Source organism: Pollachius pollachius, assembly GCF_949987615.1.
Source record: "Pollachius pollachius genome assembly, chromosome: 14".
Taxonomy (NCBI): Eukaryota; Metazoa; Chordata; class Actinopteri; order Gadiformes; family Gadidae; genus Pollachius; species Pollachius pollachius.
The window spans coordinates 5,285,095-5,307,472 of record NC_136947.1 but is presented as its reverse complement, the minus strand read 5'-3'; the positions used below and the strand labels follow the sequence as shown (position 1 = coordinate 5,307,472).

The window sequence follows — 22,378 nt, the reverse complement described above, 5'->3', positions numbered from 1 at the left end:
ACAATAGACATTCATTCCCGTAAACTGAAGAGTTCCCCCTAATGCCATTCACTCCCATAAACGGATTAGCTCCCTTTAAGTGCCACTTATAGCTTCAAAATGAACCCTGGCCACAAGACTTGCCTCAATCACATGGCAGAATAAGGGACATCCAAAGTACTTCCGTTCCAACACCAAAGATCAGGATCATATTTTTGTGTATTGTATATCAATTAGGTAAAGGCTACATGATGATTCAGATAAACAGCAAGGAACATTCAAGGATCATCAGGAGCATGAATACTATGACAATCTACATCCACACCAATCAATCTGACCCCAGACAACAATATCACATTCAAACTTGTCTGGCAAATAAGAATTGTATTGGGTGGAAGCATGACATAACAAATTGCATCTGCCATATAAAAAGATGAATATTGCATGGGATGAGTAGTCAGTAGGATGAGTAGCTCATCAATCTCACTTGACTAAAAATACTGAACACATCGATCCGTGCAAAGTGCACAAATTCAGATTGTCTGCGTGTTGAAAGAAATGGGCATGCACAAAATTATCTGTCAAACGGAACATTTAACCAAAACTACTACTGCCGTCTGTGATAAAAGGATTATTGGCCAAAGATAGGCCTACGATTTGTCCTTCAAGCGAATGAATTAATAAAATTACTTAAAAACTAAAATAAACATAAGTATAAGATGGTGGTTTATTCGGTTTGATTTTGGTCAGTGGAGACCCTTTATTACTTTGATCTGTTTTGGTAAATGTTCAGTGAACATGCTTGTGGTTGGTTTATATATTCATCTGCTCCTGGATTTGAAGGCACTGTTGACCTTGTTTTCCCCCACGGTCCAGACTGTCTTTGCAGGCTATCGAGATGTTGTTATTGGCCGGAGAGAGGCAGCAGAGTGTGCTGGCTTTGACGGGACGATGGAGGGTATTATGACCAAGGGCCCAGAGGAAGTAGTTTTGGTCCACTCTGGCAAAATAAACATAAAAAGGAGGACGAGGGGACACACACACACACACACACTTAATCAGCAAATGTTTAAAGGAGACATATTACACCACCAGGTGTGAATGTGTTTACAAGCCGTTTAGAAAATCAGCCTCTTCTGACATCACAAGTGGGCGTGTTCACCTAGACATGTGCTGGATAGATCAGTCTACCAGCCTACCCAGTGGACTGTAGCAAACGTTGCTTATCTAGCCATCCTACAACTAGGTGGACACGCCCACTTGTGATGTCAGAAGAGGCTGATTTTCTAAACGGCTTGTAACGGCTCATCGCACACCCACACCTGGGGGTATAATGTGTCATTTAATATTTTTTTAAACAGTTGAACATTTCAGAATGCTTCTTTTTCATCTCTACTCAACGCTACCCGAGTTGGATCTCTTCATCAGTGCCGGGGGAGCGTACGCCCTCAGATGGCTGGGGGGACGGAAACGGAAGTAGTTGGTGGGAGCCTCTTCGGCTTTGGCGTGAGGTTCCTTGGCTTGGTGGGCCGCGGGCGGCCTGAGCACAGGTTCCACTGTTCTCGTCAGCGACGGGGAAGGAGTCTGCTCTGCGGAAGCGGCTAGGAACTGCCGGTCGACATCACAGCTGTCGCAGGCCTGGTTGTTCCCATCCACAGACTGCCACCTGAGAAGCATTCAAATGAGAACTTCATCCGTGTCACAACGCAAAAAATAATATATATGTATATTAATGAAATAAAAATAAGTGCATAACACACAGAATACACAGCAACCCAATCAAAAAAAACCTGGGCTCTCTCCCTCTACATTGCTCTGCCACAGAGAGATGTTGCATTCGCGTAGCTGCGATTGACAGGCAAGATAGTTATGCTAAACCAATCAGGGAAGAGATTGGCCCAATGATCAGTCTGTCTGTCTGTGTCCATATTTCTATCATACAGAGCACAGTCAAGTCAGAGCAGAGCATTTCACTCATAAATAGTTAATGGAGCCTATGGCACTTCCAGCTCACCACAATCAAATCATAGCTCTTAAATCGTCCCTAAAACACCTTTAAATATGTCTATCTAAGAAAAAAAGAATTAGACCCAACAATAAGTTCACCACTCGACTAGTTTAAGCTGGGTGAATATGCAACCTGTTGTGGATGAAGGAGCAGGCTCGGTACTCAGTGCTGACCGCTGTCGTAGCAGGAACAGCCTTCAGCTGACAACTGATGTAGATCTGTGGGACAGAGTGACAGCAGAGAGGACAGGCATTATAAAGGAGAAGGTCACCGCCCACTCTCCATTCCCTTTCTCTTAAAAATTGAAAAAGAACGGGATGGAACTCGAGGTCGACGGCCGAGGTGTCTACTTTGGTTCCTTCTGCATCTCATGACTCAGTTCGAGTCACTGCATTGGAACAAGGAAACGTGGGGAGGTCAGAGACGGACCAGATTGCTCAAGTCCTGGTGGAACATGAACGCGTCCAGCTTGAATCGCAGCTTGTCCTCCTGAACTCTGGGCAGATAGCGGGAGCCAGAGCCAGTGAGGTAGGCGTCAGAAAGGCATCTGGTGGGAGAGCAAAGGAAGAGGACCGTTGGAGTAGCAAGACCATGCAGGGGTTTCAAAGGATCGCATTACACACAGACGCGTGGTAGTGATGCCGTGGAACCGAGAAGTGGGGAGGTGGTAAAGAATAACAACGACAAACGCATTGAGCAATAGCATCGCAAACCGAATCATCGGGGCCCGCGCTCGGGACTCACCCATGGTGTTCTATGAAGTCGTATCGCAAGGCCGCATCTGCGTCAGGGGTCAACGTGGCGACACAGCGCTCGACGTAAATCCGCAGGGGCATGTGGTCGCTAAGGATAACGGACGCCTCCACATGAACGGGGTCGCCCAGGAAGTATGTCGGAGATCCCCTCACATGCTGCCAGTCGTCTGAAATGGAAAGCACATCACAAGGTCATCATGCGTAGTCATATTGTAGACCACTTCAAAACTCAAGGCCCAGTTGAAGAGGGATTTGGGTGATAATTTAACCAGTATCATTTAATCAAATAGTATTGTGTTTTCATTAAATCCACTTTGTGTGATAGTTTACCAGACCACAAATATGCTAATAATGTTATGAATCTCTTCTAGATTTACTTTTCTTCAAAGGATGGGAGTGTGAAAGAATAAAGAAAAAAAACCACACACATTGGATATAAAATTCCAATGTTAACAAAATCGACACTCCAACCAGGACGCAGTGGTAAAATACCAGTCATAAGTGTCAGCTTGAACTCCATTTGGTCCTCAGCTGTTGCTGCAGAGCCAAACGGAATCCAGCTGGGCTGCACCGCCGAACCATCCACAGAATACCTCCTGAAAGGTCACAAAGTAGTGGGCGCGGCCATTTGTCATGCGGCAACGTCTTTAACATTCTGCGATTAGCCGGGTCCATTTGGGATGCGACTCACTTATTATAGTGGCATTCCACAGGGATGGTCACCCCTTCCAGGCGAAGCAACCCGTCCAGAGAGGCTTCAGGAGAGTAGATCAGTAGGTTGGAATAGATTAGCGAGTCCTCCGTGGACTGGCGGAGAAGAATATCGTTAGGTCGATTTGGAAGACTTGGATTATAATTTACCATTCATTTTTTAAATCGTACATGATTATATAAGACTCATTTTGACCTCAGTCTGGACACTCCTGAGAAATAAATAGGCTTAGCCTACTTCCATCACTTACCGACAGCTTCATGCCGCATTCCATCAGGTTGAAATGGACGGTGAGCTCTGCCTCTGCGGATGGAAATGCTGTGCAATCATTGGAGCCCAAGTGTAAATGCTGGGCTTCTAGGTAGAGGCCTGTGTTAAAGAGATCAGCCCGCACCACCACCTCCATGGAGTCGGCGTGGCACTTCACGGCGATCCCCCGATAGACGGTAGGAGGGCGCGTCACCGTTTCTGTTTTAGGTGGCGCAACTGGGGTTGGTCTCAATTTTGGCGGGATTTTATTTAATACAAAGCGTCTCGGAAGCGGAGAGCTTTTCTTACTAGAGCCGTGTCGCATAGCAAACTGGCTTTCCGTGAGTGCAGAAATAAGAAGGGATAGGCCTGCGAGCCACGATAGAGAATTAAGCTGAAAGTCCATGCCTGTCCAAGTTGCAAATCTAACGTTGGAGGACGCGGTGTGTGACCGACCTGGTGAAGTTAAACACACGTGATTCAAATTAGTGCGGATTTCCGGTAGGCCCAACACGGTCCAATCATCACGCTACACACCACACACTGTCACCTGCGACTTGAAGAGTGATTAGCACCAGTGGTGCCTGTTGATTAAAGTTGTGGGTTGGGCGCAGTCAGGGACGGGGGTCTGGGGGTCCACCCCCTAACAATTTTGATTTGGTAGCTGTGATTTCCTGTATTCTAGTGCATTTTGGGGATGGCCACTACCAAAAAATGAGTTGAGATTCATAGCCTACATCTTGATTTACAGAGCCTGGACAAGCTTACACTGCATGACCTACTTTATGGCATTCCACCAATAGCTATTTGTCCTATGGGTGCTATTCTGAAATTGAGGCAAATCATGATCACTGTCCTGGCTACTGCTCACAACAAAGCTAATGGGGAAAACAAATCATATATGTTTTTGGTAGGCCTATATACACATTTAAGAGAAAATATGAAGACATTGAATGAGTGTTGTGTTGGACTATCTATATTTTTATGAATGAGCGTGTGTGTGTGTGTGTGTGTGCGTGTGTGTGTGTTGTGTGTGTGTGTGTGTGTGTGTGTGTGTGTGTGTGTGTGTGTGTGTGTGTGTGTGTGTGTGTGTGTGTGTGTGTGTGTGTGTGTGTGTGTGTGTGTGTGTGTGTGCAGGGACGTCCCTAGGAATTCTGGGCCCCCTGACAGAATTCAGTTATGGAGCCCCCCCCCCCCCCCCTCCCCCCAACATATATACATTTTAAATGTTATATATTCATTCACATTTTATAATCATTAAATATTGGGTAATACTGGGTCAAAATTATCATGTCATTATCATCATCAAGGATGCAGGGAATGGAGAAAAGTGCATTGAAACTCTTGCTATGGACTAACCAGTCCCTCTTTACCTTTACCCTGCCATTTGGTGTCTTGGAATATTTAAGGTAATCAGGGAAAGGCTTTCCCTCTCCATCGTTTGGCATCTCCTCATCTTCCCTAACAGCAATCTTTCTGAAAATACTTGCCCTGTCATTGTCAGTCAATCTTGCTGGCCACAAACCTGGGTCAACAGAAAGCAGTTGATCTGGGTCTGAGACCAGTACATGTGGCTCATCTGCCTGTGGCTCACATCAGTCTGACATGTCCCTCATTTCAACCTCACTTGGTTCCTCCACTTCCTCATCAGTGCTGCTTCTACTTAGACTGTCCTCCTTCTCCCCTTCTTCTATTTCAACCTCACTGGTTTCTTCTGTGGGTTCATCATGGCTTGAAGAGGGCCCTGACTCTAAGATACATCATATAATTCAGAAAATGTCTCATAATTATCTGAAAATATTGAACAATGTTGTCAACAGTCTATTTGATTGGATTGAGCTGGGCATGACTAAATATGTATTTGCATGTTTTGATTTGCTGCATTAGCCTACAATAAATAGCAGCTATTAATCTAAGGGTAGACTACTTGTAATTTTAGCTGACTTAAAACTTAAAAGTCAGCTAAAATGTACAAGTATCCTTAGTTTAATGTCTGCTAATATTGTAACGCAGCCAATGAAAATATTCAAAATCCGCTTACATAAATGTTAACCCCAAAGACTTTTGTTCATGGATTGCACATAGGCTCACCTTTTTGCCTTTCAACTGGGGGGATAATCCTGGGGCTGCATCTGTGCATGAGGGCAGTTTTCATTAGCTAATGTCAACACCTATCATGCTATGGCTGGCAAGCAGTACGGAATGTTAATCATTGCATTATACGGGAGATATTAAATAGTCCGCTCGACTTGTAAAAAAAAAAAAAAAAAACTCACGATTTTAACTCTAAAACACATTAAAGTATTATTAATTGATTCAATATTTCTTTCTTTCGTAAGTGACCATGGTATAAAGCGGGATAATGCCCTTCGAGGTGTCCATTAACAGAAATGAATGGACTTTGCGGAAGCAACCGCGGAGGACGGTTCACGCCTCCACGTCGTCCATTCATTTCTGTTAATGGAAACCTCGTCGGGCATTATCCCTTACATATGTCAACATTACACATTACACCTGACATTTCCTTTTCAGTAGCAATGTAGGCTATTTGTAGATAGTTAGGCTATTGGATATCATGTGAATGGTAATGCAAACGATCTTTTCAGTTTTATCATCCAGTGCCGGCTGTAATTATTTTAGTTACAGTAGTGCTAGCTGCTAGGCTAGTTATCAGGTTGTTGGGAAAGTGTAGAGGGAGGGAATATACCTAAGGGTGACCAGAATATATCTAAGGGTGACCTAAATCCACCCTTAACTTAAGTGAAAAAGAAAGTGATGTTTCCCCATCGTAATGTCAACCCGAAAGTGTGGGTGGTAGGCTACCAACGCTCATTGGTCCTAACTAAGCTGCTTTCACACATGTGTTTCAGGAAGGGGGGTGCACATCTGAACCCTTTACAAGGACAACCAAAAGAAAATGTGGGCATGGAGCAACATTTCTTCTAAACTAGGAATGACAGGTAAATACATAATACACGCACACACGAACAAAATATGATGAAATCGTTGGTGTTTTTGCTACACTATGTAGCCAACGTTATAGATGCGGGTGACTTCTGTGTTTTTCGATTAGATTGTTATTAGGAATTTAACAGTAGCCTACAAACAACTCCAAGGAGTATCAAATATACAATAATCCCAGAGGTTACCACTTAAAAGCATTACTTAAAACACTTATTTCCAAAGTGGTCCTCGTATAGCTTACTACAAAACGTCATAGGACTTTCAAAATCTCTCGGTTAATAACTACATGTATGCAGAGACTAGCAAGACGTGTCCTGTTCACAATGTATGAATAAACTGATGGAAAAAATATCAGGTGGTTTTAATTTGTTACAAGTCTACTAAACTAAAACATCTGTATTGCAGATCAGATGCACATCAGTTTTCTGTAGTGGTGGGCATAAACATATTTATCTAGAGGATGCCAGCCTTTGTTTTAATCTTGTTGTTTTCATATGTTACCTATTAAGTAGGCCTACTTATTAAATAATATAAAATTGAACCAGAATGTACACTGTGAAATGACAAATTATTTATTGAACTGTAGTTATTTTATATACAAAAACAAGAACATTTATTTTATGATTTAAGTTAACTACATACAGAATTGAGCACATTGTGCGTTATTTACATATTAAGACACACAGTTCTTTATCTAATGGCACTGCATTGCCACTGAACCTTCCCAGCTGCAGAACTGAAATACTCGGTGCGGGTCTCCCTCACTCGCATCGCTGCCCTACTCGAGTTGTGGGCTCCTGTGCTGTTGAGGGACTGGAAAGACCCTTCTGGACATCCCTGGTCTGGTGCTGTCATTGCTGAAGTGGATTCCTTCAGAATGGCCTCCCTGCGGAGCAGATTATGTAGCACGAGTGTGGCTTTGACGATGACATCTGCCTGCTCTGGCTTGATCCCCGGCAGTCGCCTGTACAAAAGCCACTGGGAGGCCATGATGCCAAAAGCATTCTCCACAATGCGCCTTGCTCTTGACAGGCGGTAATTGAAGACGTGCTGTCTCTCTGTGAGTTTCCGTCCTGGGTAAGGTCGCATCAGGTCGGTCCGGAGGGGAAATGCTGCGTCACCGACAAAGACATGCGGTACAGGCCCCAGGTGACCTGCTTGAGGAAGAGGGGAGTCCACTGGCAGATCCAGTTTTCCCTCTCTGAGAGCCTTCCCAAACTTGGAACTTTGTAATGTCCCCCCATCACTATTTCTCCCATATCCCCCAACATCTACTACCCTGAAGAGGTAGTCTGCATCAACTACAGCCAATAGCACGATGGAGAAACAGTGTTTGTAGTTGAATCACAATGAGCCAGATGACGCTGGAGCCTGTATCACAACATGTTTCTCATCAATAGCACCTAAACAATTAGGAAAGTTAAACCTGGTCCATCTCCCTCCATTCTGCTTCGCTGGGAGGTTTCATCTGCTCATCCACAAGCTCATCCCAGATAGCCTGAGCCACTTCCACCACAACTTTGCTCACTGTTGAAACCCCCACTCTGAAATTGTAGGCAATGGTGGTGTAGGCATCTCCTGTTGCCAAAAACCTAGAACAAGAATAGAAAAGTGTATTAAATTATGGATTTTTATGAATGAGAAATTTAACAGGGGTTATGCACTGTGTGGTAAACAAAAACAGCATCTTAGTTAATTTACTTCAGAAAGAGTTGGGAGAATTAAGGCACTTCTGTGGTGCATTTTTCAACTTGCTGTCCGAGATGAAAACAAAGATAGCACTTGGTTATCAACAAGAAAATGTTTTGTATTGAAACCATTTAAAATATTCAGTTATAATTAATGTTTTTGTCATTTAAAAAAAAAGAAAATGTTTTTAATCTGAATTTAATGTTATTTCCTTACAGAAGCAGATGTAAAAAAAAAGTGGAAGAATTTGATGGACCGGTTCCGCAAAGAATTTAGGGCACAAAAGATCTCCAAAAGCGGAGCTGCAGCCACTGACATCAGCAGCAGCAGGTGGAAATATTACGGCATCATGTCCTTCCTGGTGCCGTACATGCAGGACAGGCCAACGTCCTCCAATATGGAAGACGCAGATGAAGAGAATGAGACACCGATGGATGAGAAACAGATGGATGACACACAGACAGAGAACACAGGGATGGAACATTCACAGACAGAGAACACAGGGATGGACGATACAGAAAAATCCCACGGGGCAATACAGGCCAAGCCAGGCCAAGCCAAGCCTGTATTGCCTTGTCCAGCATTCTTCCTGTGCTGAGACGTCTTGATGCTCGAAAGTCAGCTCAGGCGAGGATGAAAATACTTGCCATTCTATACAAGCTAGAATATAGCGAGTAGCGTTTAGTGGTTTACTTAATTTCGTTTACGTTATGTTTGTATGTTGGGGCCATTTAGAATGTTAATAGATTCTATTATTAAGTTTTACAAAATATTATTTTTTTTGAAAGATTAAAAATTAACTGTTAATACTGTTACCTACAGTCTGCTGTCCGTGTTATTATTTGTAGAATATTTGTAGAACATTTATGTGCATGCAGGATTTTATCAAAAATTCTCACCTCAAGCAGATGGCAAGGCGCTCCTCGGGTGAAATTGCCATGCGGTAGTTGGTGTCCATCTTTTTGACGACAGAGGGTAAGCTGTTGCAGGAGGCCATCAAATTGGGATGGAGACAGCCTGAAATAGGTCTTGAATCTGTCTTCATGAGCCCTCAGTTGTTGAATCAACAATCTGAACTCTCCTTGCTCCCCCCTAACTTTCAGAAGTGGATGCACCCATGCTCGCCTCTTACCTCTCTCATTTTCTTTGGATTTTCTTCCGTTGTAGATCAGAGCAACACACAACATTGCTTTTTGTATCCTCTTACTTAGCTTATCTGAAAAGAAGCTGAATGTTTCCCCCCAAAAATGTTTTCTTTTCTTTCCCTCCAAAATGTTGGATTTGCTAAGAACCTCTAATAGGTCCATGCTACAACCAATAGTTAACTCTCTGACAGAAACATTTATTAATTTATAGACTTATTTTGACCATAAATATACATTTAAAACAACCAATTAAATGCATTTTGTTTTATTAGTTTTTTAGTTTAATGAAAAGGGTCTGGCATTATGTAGGTTATTGAATTATTTTTCAGACGGAACCGTCTTTTTTTATCCAATTTTATTCTACATCGACGCTTATATACAGAGATTACAACTTGTAATAGTTCCATGTATTAATGTGAAATATGTTTAGGGGAAAAAGGGGGGAATCGCTGTTATCAGGACGGTTGCCGCGCGGCGGTGTGTAAGCACATTTACACGCGTTATCCAACGCGAGTAACGCGTTTGGTGTGGCCGTACCTTAACGTTTGTTTGATGTTTGTTTCTTGGTCCACTAATGCCACACTTGGTGCATAAAAAAACACATTTCAAATAAAACAATTGAGATGTCGTTCATGCAGGAAAGTATTTATTTTTACAAGTTCACAAATGAATCGATTATAAATAAATCATAAATAAATATTTCACAAAAATATTGAATAACTTATACGTCAATAAATAGAAAACCTTAAAACATCATCTTGAGTTAAACGAGTTAATAAATTCGGAAACATAAATAAATACACGTTTCAAACAGTTGAAACATTAATTTGTGTCTTAAATAAATTAGGCAATGTAGGCCTATAGTGGAAAGTAGGAAGTAATCCCTAGTTATCCTGGGATTGCCAGGTAACGGCTGGTAGAGTTTGCATGGGTGAATGGGAATAATTCATCACTTATGGTTAATTTACTGGGCAGAGTATATGTGGCAGAGAGCCCTGGTTATGGTGATTGCACGGACCTCGAAACCCCTAAGCATTCTTGCAAGAAACTTCCTTTCTTCGAAAGAATCTGTAGGCCTAGGTTTCACAACAGCCTGCAGAATAACACATACAAATCGATGATTAGGTTAATATATACAATTATTATTATAAAAAATGATATTAAAAAATACATGTTACAATCATCATACATGATAATTGTCACATGTCTCGTCAAAGCAAAACCTTACACATGTGTACACCAATTTTGATTAAAGTGACCAAATTATTTACTTTATGTTGCAATTTTCTTGCAGATAAAATACTGAATAAAAACACATACATAAACATCGTAGGATAGGAAAACTCACCGTCTTTGTTGGCAGCTCTGATAAAGTCAGCGCGCAGCTCTGTGGAGATCAACATGTCAGTCCGTATAGTTTTCATAGGATGAGGATTCAGCAGTTTGCTCAACCATTTATCATGTAAATACTGTTTTAGTTTTTAGATCAGGCAAAGACAAGGCGGGTTTGTTTTTGCCAATGCATGTAAGCCATTTTAATTCCAAGAACGTCTGCTAAATGGCCCCCACTATACCTCCATGACACTCTTGACGCCCTGAAGCAGAGAGGTACCAATAGCGGTACGAAGTTCATTTGTTTCCTCCAACTTTCGGCTGTTGTCTACGACATCCGACAGGACATTTCTGTAGTACACCAAATCCTGCTCCACATTGTGAAGACACAATTCCTAGAATGATAATGACAATAATACATATAAAAAGAACGATGATAAAAAAAAATATTTATAATAATAATAACAACATAGTAGCCTTATAATGAATAATAAGAAAACGAAGAAGAAAAGCAACACAAAAGACTAAATGAGATGAGGGTTAATCCGGCCTTTTCAATGGCAGTCATCACCAAAAGACTTCGTGTCATCACCTTGTTAAATTCCGAGCGGGTGTCTCCAGAGCATGTAGATCCCTGTCGGAGGAAAATATTTGTTCAGAGCAAGACAGGCAACACAGGCTATTCAAATACCGATAGGTCACACACTCGTCTCCGTTTCCACTGAATCGCCTATTAAGGAGCAAAGCTCCAACTGTACAGAAAGCGTCACCAACCTTGGGACTGCACACTGCTGCGGTCTGTGTGGTCGGGTTCAGCTCCGGCTCCAGATTCTCCTGGAACGGGGCACCTAAGCAGAATCCGTTGTGCTGGCCCACTGTGTTATTCTGATAGAGAAAGAAATAAACACAAAAGTAAGTTGAGATTGATGAGAAGTGTCGGCTCACAAATAAGTAACCATCCCTTGCGGCTGACTGCGTATTGGGTATCGATGGAAAGGGATTCGGTGCTGTCTTACCTCTGTACACGTCTCTTGGATAACGGAAAGCATTTTCTGGGCGTACAGTGTACAGTTTACACCCACTTTTTTTGTGACTGGCACGGAGGACACCAGCCAGAACAGACAGGTAAAAGCCAGAATAAGCATGTTCTGATACAAGTCTGGTTATACAAAAAAGACAGAAAGGCAACAATTTGTTAAAAGCAGAACATAATGACACCACTATAATGAAGATGAACAATGTTTCAGCCACTTTTAGATCTACTTACACAGTTTAAGGGCTGCCATCTTATACGTCTGCGTGAGATGAGGTGTTCCTGAGCGACTGATTGTGAATCCTGAGTTTGTTGACTCTAGGCTGTGATCCTTGAGTATTTATACCAGTTTAACGGCTGAGGCTTCCCCCTACGTCATCATTAGGCTATGCTTTGAAACCTGCAACACCACAAGTGCACAACCCGCATGGCGTAAAGAACTTCCGTTGTGTGATATGCGTGGACGGTATTTGAAACTGTATTCTTCCACCAAGCAATCAGGCTCCAGGAGGGATCAGTTAAGAAAAGGTATTATTTGAATGACTTGACATTTAGCATGCACTGACTAACATAATGTGAGGCCTAGGTGAATACATGATGTGAGTACAACAAATGGTTTTCAATGTATCATTGGGTACAACAAATATCGGTATATGATGACGCCGGCCTACATGACAAATAAAACATGTAGGCTACATATACTTTTTTGACACTTCTGCTGCATATTGTAAAATTCGCTAATACAACCGCCGATATAATCGTTGATAATAGCCTATGTGTGTGGTATTGTAGACGCAATTGGAAATTCTATAGGCTCGTGCGCCATATGCCCAAAAGACGCAATCGAATAAAGAGCGGACACTTTATAGACAGGCACAATAATATCTATATTATATATATAGGCCTATTTTATTGGCTGCTTAATTCATGTAAGCACATTTTATTTACACTTTTAGGTAGGTAGCGTTGAACAACAATTGGCTTTCAATGTTTCATTGGACACGCAACCCGAGCATGCAAAGGTGAAAAGGGCTTGTGTTTCTGACGATGTGGTTTAATCATGTGTGTGTGCGTAGCGAGTAGGCCTGTGTGCTGGAGGGGCCCTGTATAGAAGAGGTACTGATGCTCCCCCCCGCCCATTCCCCCTACCATTCTGCGCAGAATTGTTGGGATTGTTCGGGGGCGGGGGGGGGGACGTGGCATGGCAACAATTTTCCGCTGAGCGCAGTGTGTGTGTGTGTGTGTGTGTGGGGGGGGGGGGATGTCAGTCGAATATCACTCGAATATCCACCTTAAACCTCATACCAGCGGTCTGCAACCACAACCTCACCACTGGGCCTATTGTTGTGTGTGAAAAACTGACACGCACACGTGTTGCTTCAGAACGTACACTGCATTTTTTTACTTCAGACTCATGCGTCGATCAACACTTCCTTGTTTTACAATGCGCGCCGCATTGTAAATTTACATGTCACGTCGCATCCCACAATAATCCCACAGTCTCTTAAAGGAACCGTAACCACTATTTAGCAACATACAGCAAACCCATGTATCACAGTGTGACCATGTTATTAGAACACAACATTATTAGAACATAACATTTTCCTCCCCCCACGAAAAAGCAAACAGCAATCAACCCCAACTAACAACCAACCCAAACATTCGTCAAGAAAACTGAACATCTAATCAAGGTATCAAAATGTAGTAGGCAAGAATCTGTGAAGACAACCGCTAGACTAAACATGGTAATTCGTGACATAGTCCTGCAAGGCAACAGGCCGAGCCCTGGCCCGCACCGGCCTCGGGTCCGGCACCACAACCTCCTGGCGTGGAGCTGCGGGGGGTGCAACCGGGGCCGGGGGTGGGCCCGGATCAGTGGCCATGTTGTAGGGGAATGGTGACTGGGCTCGTGCCGTGGCCAAGTGCTCAGAGAGGGGTGCCGGGACTTCCCTCAGCCTACTAGCATTCCACCGTGATCCATCGTCGAGCAGAAATGTGGCGGGGCCAAGAAGGCGACTGATCTGTCTGGGTTGGGACCAGAACGAGGCCAACTTGTTGTGTCGCTGCGGCCGTCGAGCCCTGACCCAGTCTGAGACCTGAAGGGACGGTGGCCTCGCCCTGCACTTCTTGTCCACCCTTTCCCTCGTCTCCTGCTGCTGTGCAGCAACAGTCTCTCGGATTCGGGCCAGGGAGGGCATGGGAAAATCACTATTTGGTGCTCGGAGCCTGTGTAATGGCAGTCCCAATTCTCGTCCGAGCATCAGAAACGCTGGTGACACAAGCGTGGTGGAGTGATGGCTTGCTCTGTAGTGCAGCAAGGTCTGGTTGAGTGCCTCCTCGAATGCACAGCCTTGGGCCAGGTGTGCACGAATCCCGTTCTTCAGTGTTGCATTAAAACGCTCTACTCCACCGTTGGCCTGTGGGTGGTAAAAAGCGGTTCGGATGTGCTTGACACTCCTGCTGGCAAGAAAGTCAGAGAACTCCGCAGACGTCATCTGCGGGCCATTATCTGTTGTTATGGCCCGAGGCACGCCCCAGCGGGCAAATAGGCCATCCAGTATCCGAACCATGACGTGCGACGTCACCGTCCCCACTGGCACAACCTCCGGCAACTTAGAGTGGAGGTCGTAAACGACCACCAGGAAGCGCTGGTGGTGGGGAACACCACGGCCATGGATTTCCCCACAGATGTCCAGCTGTACATGTTCCCAGGGACGTGAAGGCCAGGGGAGCGGTTGCAGGGGAGGGGTTGAAGGGGGTCCGGTTTTCCCACTGAGGAGGCACGCTGAGCAGTCCTGGACCAGATGTTCAATATCGCGGTCGATGGCTGGCCACCACACCAACTCACGGCACCGCTGCTTGAGTTTCACGATTCCCAGGTGACCCTCATGTGCCATTGACAGGACACGTGCACGCAAAGTGTTTGGGACGACGGTGCAGAGCCCCCTCGAGACACACGTGTCTGCCCAGCAGGAGAGCTCATCTTTCACCCGAGCAAACGGTTTCAACTCTTCCGGGATGTGGGACGGCCAGCCGTTTCTGATGTAGGTGCACAGCTTGGATAGTATCGGGTCTCGTCCTGATTCAGTGTTCAGTTCCTCCAGTGTGACTACTGGCTGCAATGGTGCATAGAGCGCTTGGATGAGAGCTGGTTCTTCATCGTGTGATGGTACAGAAGGGTTTGGGGCTGCGATGGAGCGAGAAAGGAGATCTGCCACCACGTTTTCCCTGCCCGGTGTGAAGATGAGGTCATAGTGGTACTGGCGGAGGCGTTCCGCCCAGCGATGGAGTCGGAGAGGCTTGTGTCCCGAACCTGACGTGGAGAGCACCGTTGTGAGGGCCTGGTGGTCCGTCCTGATGGTGAAATGACGGCCATAGACATACATGTGCCACCTCTCGCACGCCCACACACAGGCCAATGCTTCACGTTCACCCACGGAGTACCGCTGCTCAGTGGGTGTCAGGGCCCGAGATGCGAAGGCGATTGGCCTCTCCGTGCCGTCATGAAGCTGCGACAGGACAGCTCCAACTGCAGCAGTGGAGGCGTCGCAGGTGATGAAGGTTGGGCTCGAGAGGCTGAAATGGGCGAGGACTGGAGGTGAGGTTAATTGTTTTTTCAGCATGAAAAATGACTCAGAGCACTGTGGTGACCAAGCCCACGGCTCCTCCTTCTTCAGGAGCTGCCGGAGGGGTGCTGTCGTTTGTGAGTAGTTGGGCAGGAAACGCAAATAATAAGCCGTCATTCCTAGGAACGATGCAACCTGTGTGATGGAGGTTGGTTCAGGGATGCGTTGTATTGCGTCAACGTTGGAGGAGAGAGGTGCAATGCCATCAGCTGAGAGGCGGAATCCAATAAAGTCCACAGTCGGTACTGAGAAGAGACATTTCTCCCCGTTCAGTGTCAGGTGATGTTTGGTGAGGGCCACAAACACTCTGTGTAAGCGGGCATCGTGGGTGGCTTGGTCTGGCCCATGCACCACAATGTCGTCCAGGTAAACTGCTGTCCCCGGGACCCCAGCGAGAATTGTAGACATGACCTTTTGGAAGCAGCTGGGGGCAAAGCTAAGACCAAACGGCATGTGTGTGTACCTGAACACCCCAGCGTGTGTCACAAATGCTGTCAGGTCCCGGCTGGCCGGGTGAAGGGGAACTTGCAGGTAGCCCTGGCGTAAATCCAACTTTGTGAAGACCGTTGATCCATGGAAAAGAGAGGTGAGCTCCTCAGCTGTAGGTAAAGGATATTTGTCTGGAATGACAGCTTTGTTGACCTGTCGCAGATCCACACAGACCCGGAGGCCCCCTGACTTTTTCTGTGCGACCACCAGGTTTGAGATCCAAGGTGCTGCATTTATTGGCTCGATGATGCCCTCTTCTAGCAGGGAGGTGAGCTCTGCAGTGACGCCCTCCCGGAAGGTGAGTGGCAGGCGCCTGAGGGGCTGCATAACTGGTGTCACGGCAGGGTCAACCAGGGGCCGATGAGTGAATGCTGTCAAGCGGCCCAGGCCGTCGAACAGCGCTGGCCACTGCTGGTGCATCATTGGGAAGACCTGCATTATAGCTCTTCCACTATTGTCCATCAGAGAGAAGCCCAGTGCAATGAAGAGATCAAGGCCAAGAAGGTTGGTTCCCCGCTGTGCCACATGAAAAGGGAAGGAGGGAAGGTGTATCGTACCATAGCGGACAGGCAGGTCAATTGTGCCCACAAACTCGATGGCAGAATTTGCATATCCCCGCAAGCTTGTGGATGGGGGTCCCAGTGGCACGCGGGAAAAGAATTTCCTGTATGTGGCCAAATTGAGGAGCGACGCTGCAGCCGCAGTGTCCAGGATGAGTGGCACGCTTACCTCCCCCAGCCGCACTGTGCAAGTTTTGAACGATACTCGTGTAGAACGGATATTACTAATTTCTGTGTATCCGGAAGTGGACTGAGGAAGCCTGTGCTGCCGTGCTGCATTGGTTGGAGCTGAACGACAGACTTTAGCAAAGTGGTTTAATCTAGAACAGTTTCTGCAAACCTGTCCACGGGCAGGGCACTGTGATGCTCTTGTAGCATGAGAACTGGATCCACAGTTGCCGCAATTGCGTCTGGAGCCCACAGTGGGGCGCTGTCTATTCATTTGTTGCAAAGGCAGGCTGTCACCGCTATCAGTGGGCGGGAAAAACTGTGACGTTTCTGTGCGCTGCAGCTGTTGCGCTAACGCTGTGTGGTAAGCAGGGCTGGTCAGCAGAGTAGAGCATTCTAGAGCACATTCCACTTGCAACGCTATTTTGATTGCATCAGTCAGTGACAAATCATCAGGTTCCATAAGCAGTTTTTCCCGTGTCTTGTCACATGACGTGCCTTCTATCAGCTGGTCTCTGATCATTTGGTCATGCAATGCTCCATACTCACAGGCTCGTGCCAGCTCACGTAGGTCAGCTACAAAAGTCTGTATGGACTCGCCGGGTCGTTGGTGGCGCTTCCTGAGTCTGTACCGCCGTATCAGGACACGTTGTTTCCCAGAGAAATGGTCCGTCAGCAGCTTGACTGTATCCTCGAAAGCTGTTGCTGAGCCGAGCGCTCCAAGAACACGCTGGCCCTCGGTACCGAGGCAGTGGACGAGGATAGCGGTCTTTCGCATGTCGGGAAGCTCGTCGTCGGAGAATCCGAGCGCATCAACATAGGCATTAAAACCTGTCAGCCACCGCGTCCATGGCACTGCGGGTTCCCCGGGTACCGCGAGAAACACTTCGGGTGGGGGAAGGCTAAATCCAGCCATCCTTGTCGCCAAATGTTGTGTGTGAAAGACTGACATGCACACGTGTTGCTTCAGAACGTACACTGCATTTTTTACTTCAGACTCATGTGTCGATCAACACTTCCTTGTTTTACAATGCGCGCGCATTACATGTCACGTCGCATCCCACAATAATCCCACAGTCTCTTAAAGGAACCGTAACCACTATTTAGCAACATACAGCAAACCCATGTATCACAGTGTGACCATGTTATTAGAACATAACATTATTAGAACATAACACCTATGTCATCATTAGCTCTAGACAAAATGACTGAAAATGGTGTACTGGGCCTGAATGAAGCGGAAGGGAAGGGTGACCACAAACTCTCTGTCCCCAACCAACATGCCGGTTTGCTGGTTTCAGGCTAAATTAAAGGGTAATTCTGACGAAAATTGAACCCAGGGTCTTTTTCGGCATGAAGACGGATAAAATAAGCCCTCCAGACACTTTTTTTCGTTGATAATCACGCATAGAGTTTGCCTGCGAATTTCCAGAGCAAAGTAATAGCCCAAATGGCTTCCATGTTGTTGGCTAGGGGCACTGCGAACGCTTCCAAATCTGCATTTTTTAACCACTAATATTGCTCAAAATAGCACCAAACCTCTGCAGTAGCATGACTAGGGTCACTACACATAAAATTAAGCATCAACAACTAGCGTACCGGGAGTTTATTTTAAAAAGACTGTTTTCCTAGTCTGTGCCTTAACGTCCATGTTTCCAGGAAGTCCACACAAGTCGATTATCGGCTACCGTAAATAATGTAATAGAGGCGCCAACAAATTTAACATAACAATCTCCCCTCTTGATACTTTTCCCCTCTTGATAAAAATTTGGGCGTCTCTATTATATATATATATATATTTATTAATTTTTTATTTTTTTTTATTTTTTTTTCTGTGGCTAAAAATGTAATTAGAAGCCGGAAAATCGACCTCTTCGGCCAGGTGGGCGTGTCCGCCTAGATGTGTGCTGGATCGATCAGTTAACCAGCCTATCCAGTGGACTGCAGCAAACATTGCTCATCTATCCATCATACATTTAGGTTGAAATTTTTGAAAGAGGCAAATTTTCAAAACAGCTTGTAATGGCTAATCACACACAACCTGGTGGTATAATATGTCACCTTTAATAACTTCATAATGAAGTAAAGCTGTCTAAAGGTACCTTTAGAATATAGATTAGTTCATTTTCTGGACCTCACTATTTTAGCAAGGGCCATAAGTAAATAAGTAAGTAAGTAAGTATTTTATAACCCCATTACTGCCCTGAGAAAATAACCAAAAGAAGAAAAAATGTGTTGGCTGGGTAACAGGGTTTCTGTTATGAAACTGGGTTTCATGTTTCCTTTGCTGTTATTAAATTAACCATTATTTTTTTTTAGGTTGTGGACTCGACCAATCAGCTCTGCAGCATGGCGGTGGCATTTTTGTTTTATCATTCATTGATCTTCCTTCCTTCCTACCGACGTGGCAAAGTGATGCAAAGGTTATCATTGGTGACACAAAGGCCCCATCAACACAGGCGTATTTAAAGCTACAAAAAGAATACAAATAAAAATTAAATAAAAAATTCAATGCAACTCTAACATTGCCCAGCTGGTGGGGGGGGCGATGACGTCATCGTTTGTGTTTCAGGCGTCCACATGAATCCTAACGCCTTGTTCACACTACTTGCGTCCGTCGACGGATGACCGAGGGAGTGTCTGACGTAGAGGGGACTAGTCTTTGTAGACGCATACCGCATCCAATCAAATCACTAACCGCTACAAAGCCGATGTGTGGATATAAATACAAAAGATGACACAAACAACAAGTGACTAAAAACAATCCTATCCTTCCACATTTCTTCAAAAATTATAACGGCCAGTCCTGCTTCTTCCTGCTGGTTATTTCAAAATGGATCCAGTAGACGCATGGGGTGTATTTGGATAACCGCGATCTGATTGGCCGACGGATCCTCCGCTGCCTGAAAACTTGAAAATTTCTCAACTTTTTGACGCAGGCCACAGAGCCGAATGGACGGACGGATCCACAATGCATTTTGCGAGTGCCAGGGGCGTAGCCGGGTTATTATTACTGTGGTGGCCAGCTCGGGCCAGTCTTATATTTGGGGTGGCACTTGATTGTCAACGGGGGGTGGGGTTCCCAGACCTACATTGAGATGAGGTCTGGGAACCACACATTCATTTTCTCGTATTTGAGGCGTGGTTTACCATTGCCCCGAGCCGTTTATTGGGCGCTACAAATGTCTATCATATGAGTCTGTACGTAGCTCATAGCCAATCGTATCAATTATACCAGATGACGTATGTAGAGCGACAGAAATTCTATGAGGAAAAGACGATGGGTGTGTCGCATAGATGTTGTCATCGTCTTGCCGTCCCTGCCCGTTCTGTGATTGGTTTCCCATCTCAGGCGAAAATCGGATCCATGGAATCCAGGCTGCGCATAATGAAATCGCGCGGGCATAATAAAAGGCAGCATGGGTATACCCAGGCTGGGGGGGGGGGGGGTTTTAAGTGCAATATTTATACATAACGTCAAAATATAACCCTTTGAATAAGAATAATGAGTCAAAGTTAGATCAAACTAATAGTCCATATATTTAATTTTAGACCGTTTCCGTTCAGGAATTATTATTATATATATATTTTTTTTCCATACTCGGGGGGGCCAGCGGGGGGGACAACCTATGACCGGGGGGGCCATGGCCCCCATGTTGCTACACCCCTGGCGAGCGCCCCATGCAGAGTCAATGAGATCCGTTGACGGACGGAGGTAGTGTGAATGAGCCGAAACACGAAACCGCATAGGTCCGTTTTTATTTGAATCCAAACTGGGACCTGGTTTCCGAAAAGTGTGTTTTCGGGCACCGGATCCATCTGGACGGTCGGCCCGAACACACAAGACTTATGTGGTTTCACCAAAAATCGGCTCTGTGTGGATGGGGCCTAAATCTCAGTACACATTTTATGTTGGAAAGTCTAGCAGCATTTGTTATTACTCTTTCCCACCCACCCAACCGGAGCTTTAATGGGTTGACTGCCCCTTTAAAGTAACATGAAAAGGTGAGGCAAGTGTAAACGAAACTTGATGCAGTAAACGGTAAGGGAACACAAACCACTTCTCTTTCGGTCCTAATGAAGCCTGTACTCCAACTCACTCTCAGCCAGGCACAGGGTCACAACACCACATTTAGTGGAGTCAAACTTGATACTGATAGTCAGGCAAAGAAGAGAGAATTGAAAACATTTATATTTTTGTTTTGTTCACAAAAACGTCAGACAATACATTTGACAAGGAATCCTTTACAATAGAAAAGGCAATAACATGTTACTTCTTTACAAAGCTGAGAACGAATGTGAAAACACTAATGAACAGTACCATACAACCAGGCATAGTCTTTGTGTGTATATATATATATCATTTTATAATTCTCTCTCCCTCTATATATATATATATCATCTTTCGCTGTGTAATGTTAAAAACTGGCCAAATATGCACAATGTTGAGACCTCTATATGTCCATCTATAATTGTGGGGCAAGTAAATATGGCTGATAGCAGCTATTGCATCAGACTTCTCTGACTCATCCGTTAAGTAAATATGGGTCTCCCTATTCTTTGAGGTTATCATGATCACTGATAGCCAGGGACACTAAACCATGTAGACATTGTGCACCTACCCAAGGGCGTAGGAACCGGGGGGGACGGAGGGGACGTGCCCCCTCCAATATTGGAGACAAGCGCATTTGTCCCACCTAAAAATTATACCCGGGGGATATTTTATTTTATTTTGAAAGCGCAACACAGCGTCTTGTCACCGCTTCTTATTCTAAAAAACTGGATGATTGAGCGTGCAATTAAAGAATTAATTTGATATTTATGAGTTCATTACTGCCATTCAGAATGTGTTTTCCTTTACATTTACAAATGTATCTTTTTGTAGAATAAAACATATTTGTGAATTTTTTCAGTGTAGTTAATTTAGGACATATTTCTTTTCAAACCATTAACAGATCTGTCAGGTTTCCGATATGTGTCCCCCCCAATGTTAAACTCATTCCTACGCCCCTTGTCGGTGACATCCATTCCATGTGTCGAATGGATCTATGTGCTGCGTTACAGCGGTGTTGTAAGCTAAGCTGCTTATCCTGCATCTTTGTCATTGTATTGCACCAGCCGAGCCAGAAGTAGCAGTGGTAGTAGCAGTAGTAGTAGCAGTAGTAGTAGGCGGAGTGTTCCAGCGCCGAATGCAATACAAGGCAGTGAATTTTAATACCGTGGCAAGAAGTAGCGAGATGGGGCAAGGGGGATTTCATAAAGGAACAGGAACTCCTTTATCCCTGATGCAATTAATTTATTAAACTGTTGACTACTGGCAATGATATAGGCCCTTTCTGGACAATATTGTATCATTGTACTAACTGTATGTGGGGCTTCTTGTCTTGTCCCTCCTTGTTTTTTTATGCTACCTGCTACATGTATACGGTACTGATTGTGTGCCCCTTTTAAAATTTCAACTCGGGGACACTAAAGATTAAGATCTTTTGAATCTGACCTAGCAAAACACCTTGTGTCCATCCCGACGGTATAGGGTCACAATTAAGGACCTGCCTGTCGAACGTATGGAGGAGTTTAAATACTAACCTGCGGCAATATAGTTTTTAGTAAACTGAGCTATTTATTTAAAAAGGCCGTGCAATGGCCTTATGATTTCAGGGTACTGAACA

General features: G+C 44.9%; 1 protein-coding gene across 1 annotated transcript; it reads right to left on the bottom strand.

The window, feature by feature from the left end:
• Nucleotides 1-869: 869 nt before the first annotated feature.
• LOC307085693 (zona pellucida sperm-binding protein 3-like) lies at nucleotides 870-4,228 on the bottom strand (the record flags this gene model as incomplete). Its single annotated transcript, XM_079750559.1, is given in 9 exon segments — nucleotides 870-979; nucleotides 1,386-1,645; nucleotides 2,120-2,205; nucleotides 2,417-2,534; nucleotides 2,732-2,909; nucleotides 3,235-3,338; nucleotides 3,434-3,549; nucleotides 3,705-4,193; nucleotides 4,196-4,228. Coding segments are annotated over 9 exon segments (1,494 nt in total).
• Between the last annotated feature and the right edge of the window lie 18,150 nt (nucleotides 4,229-22,378).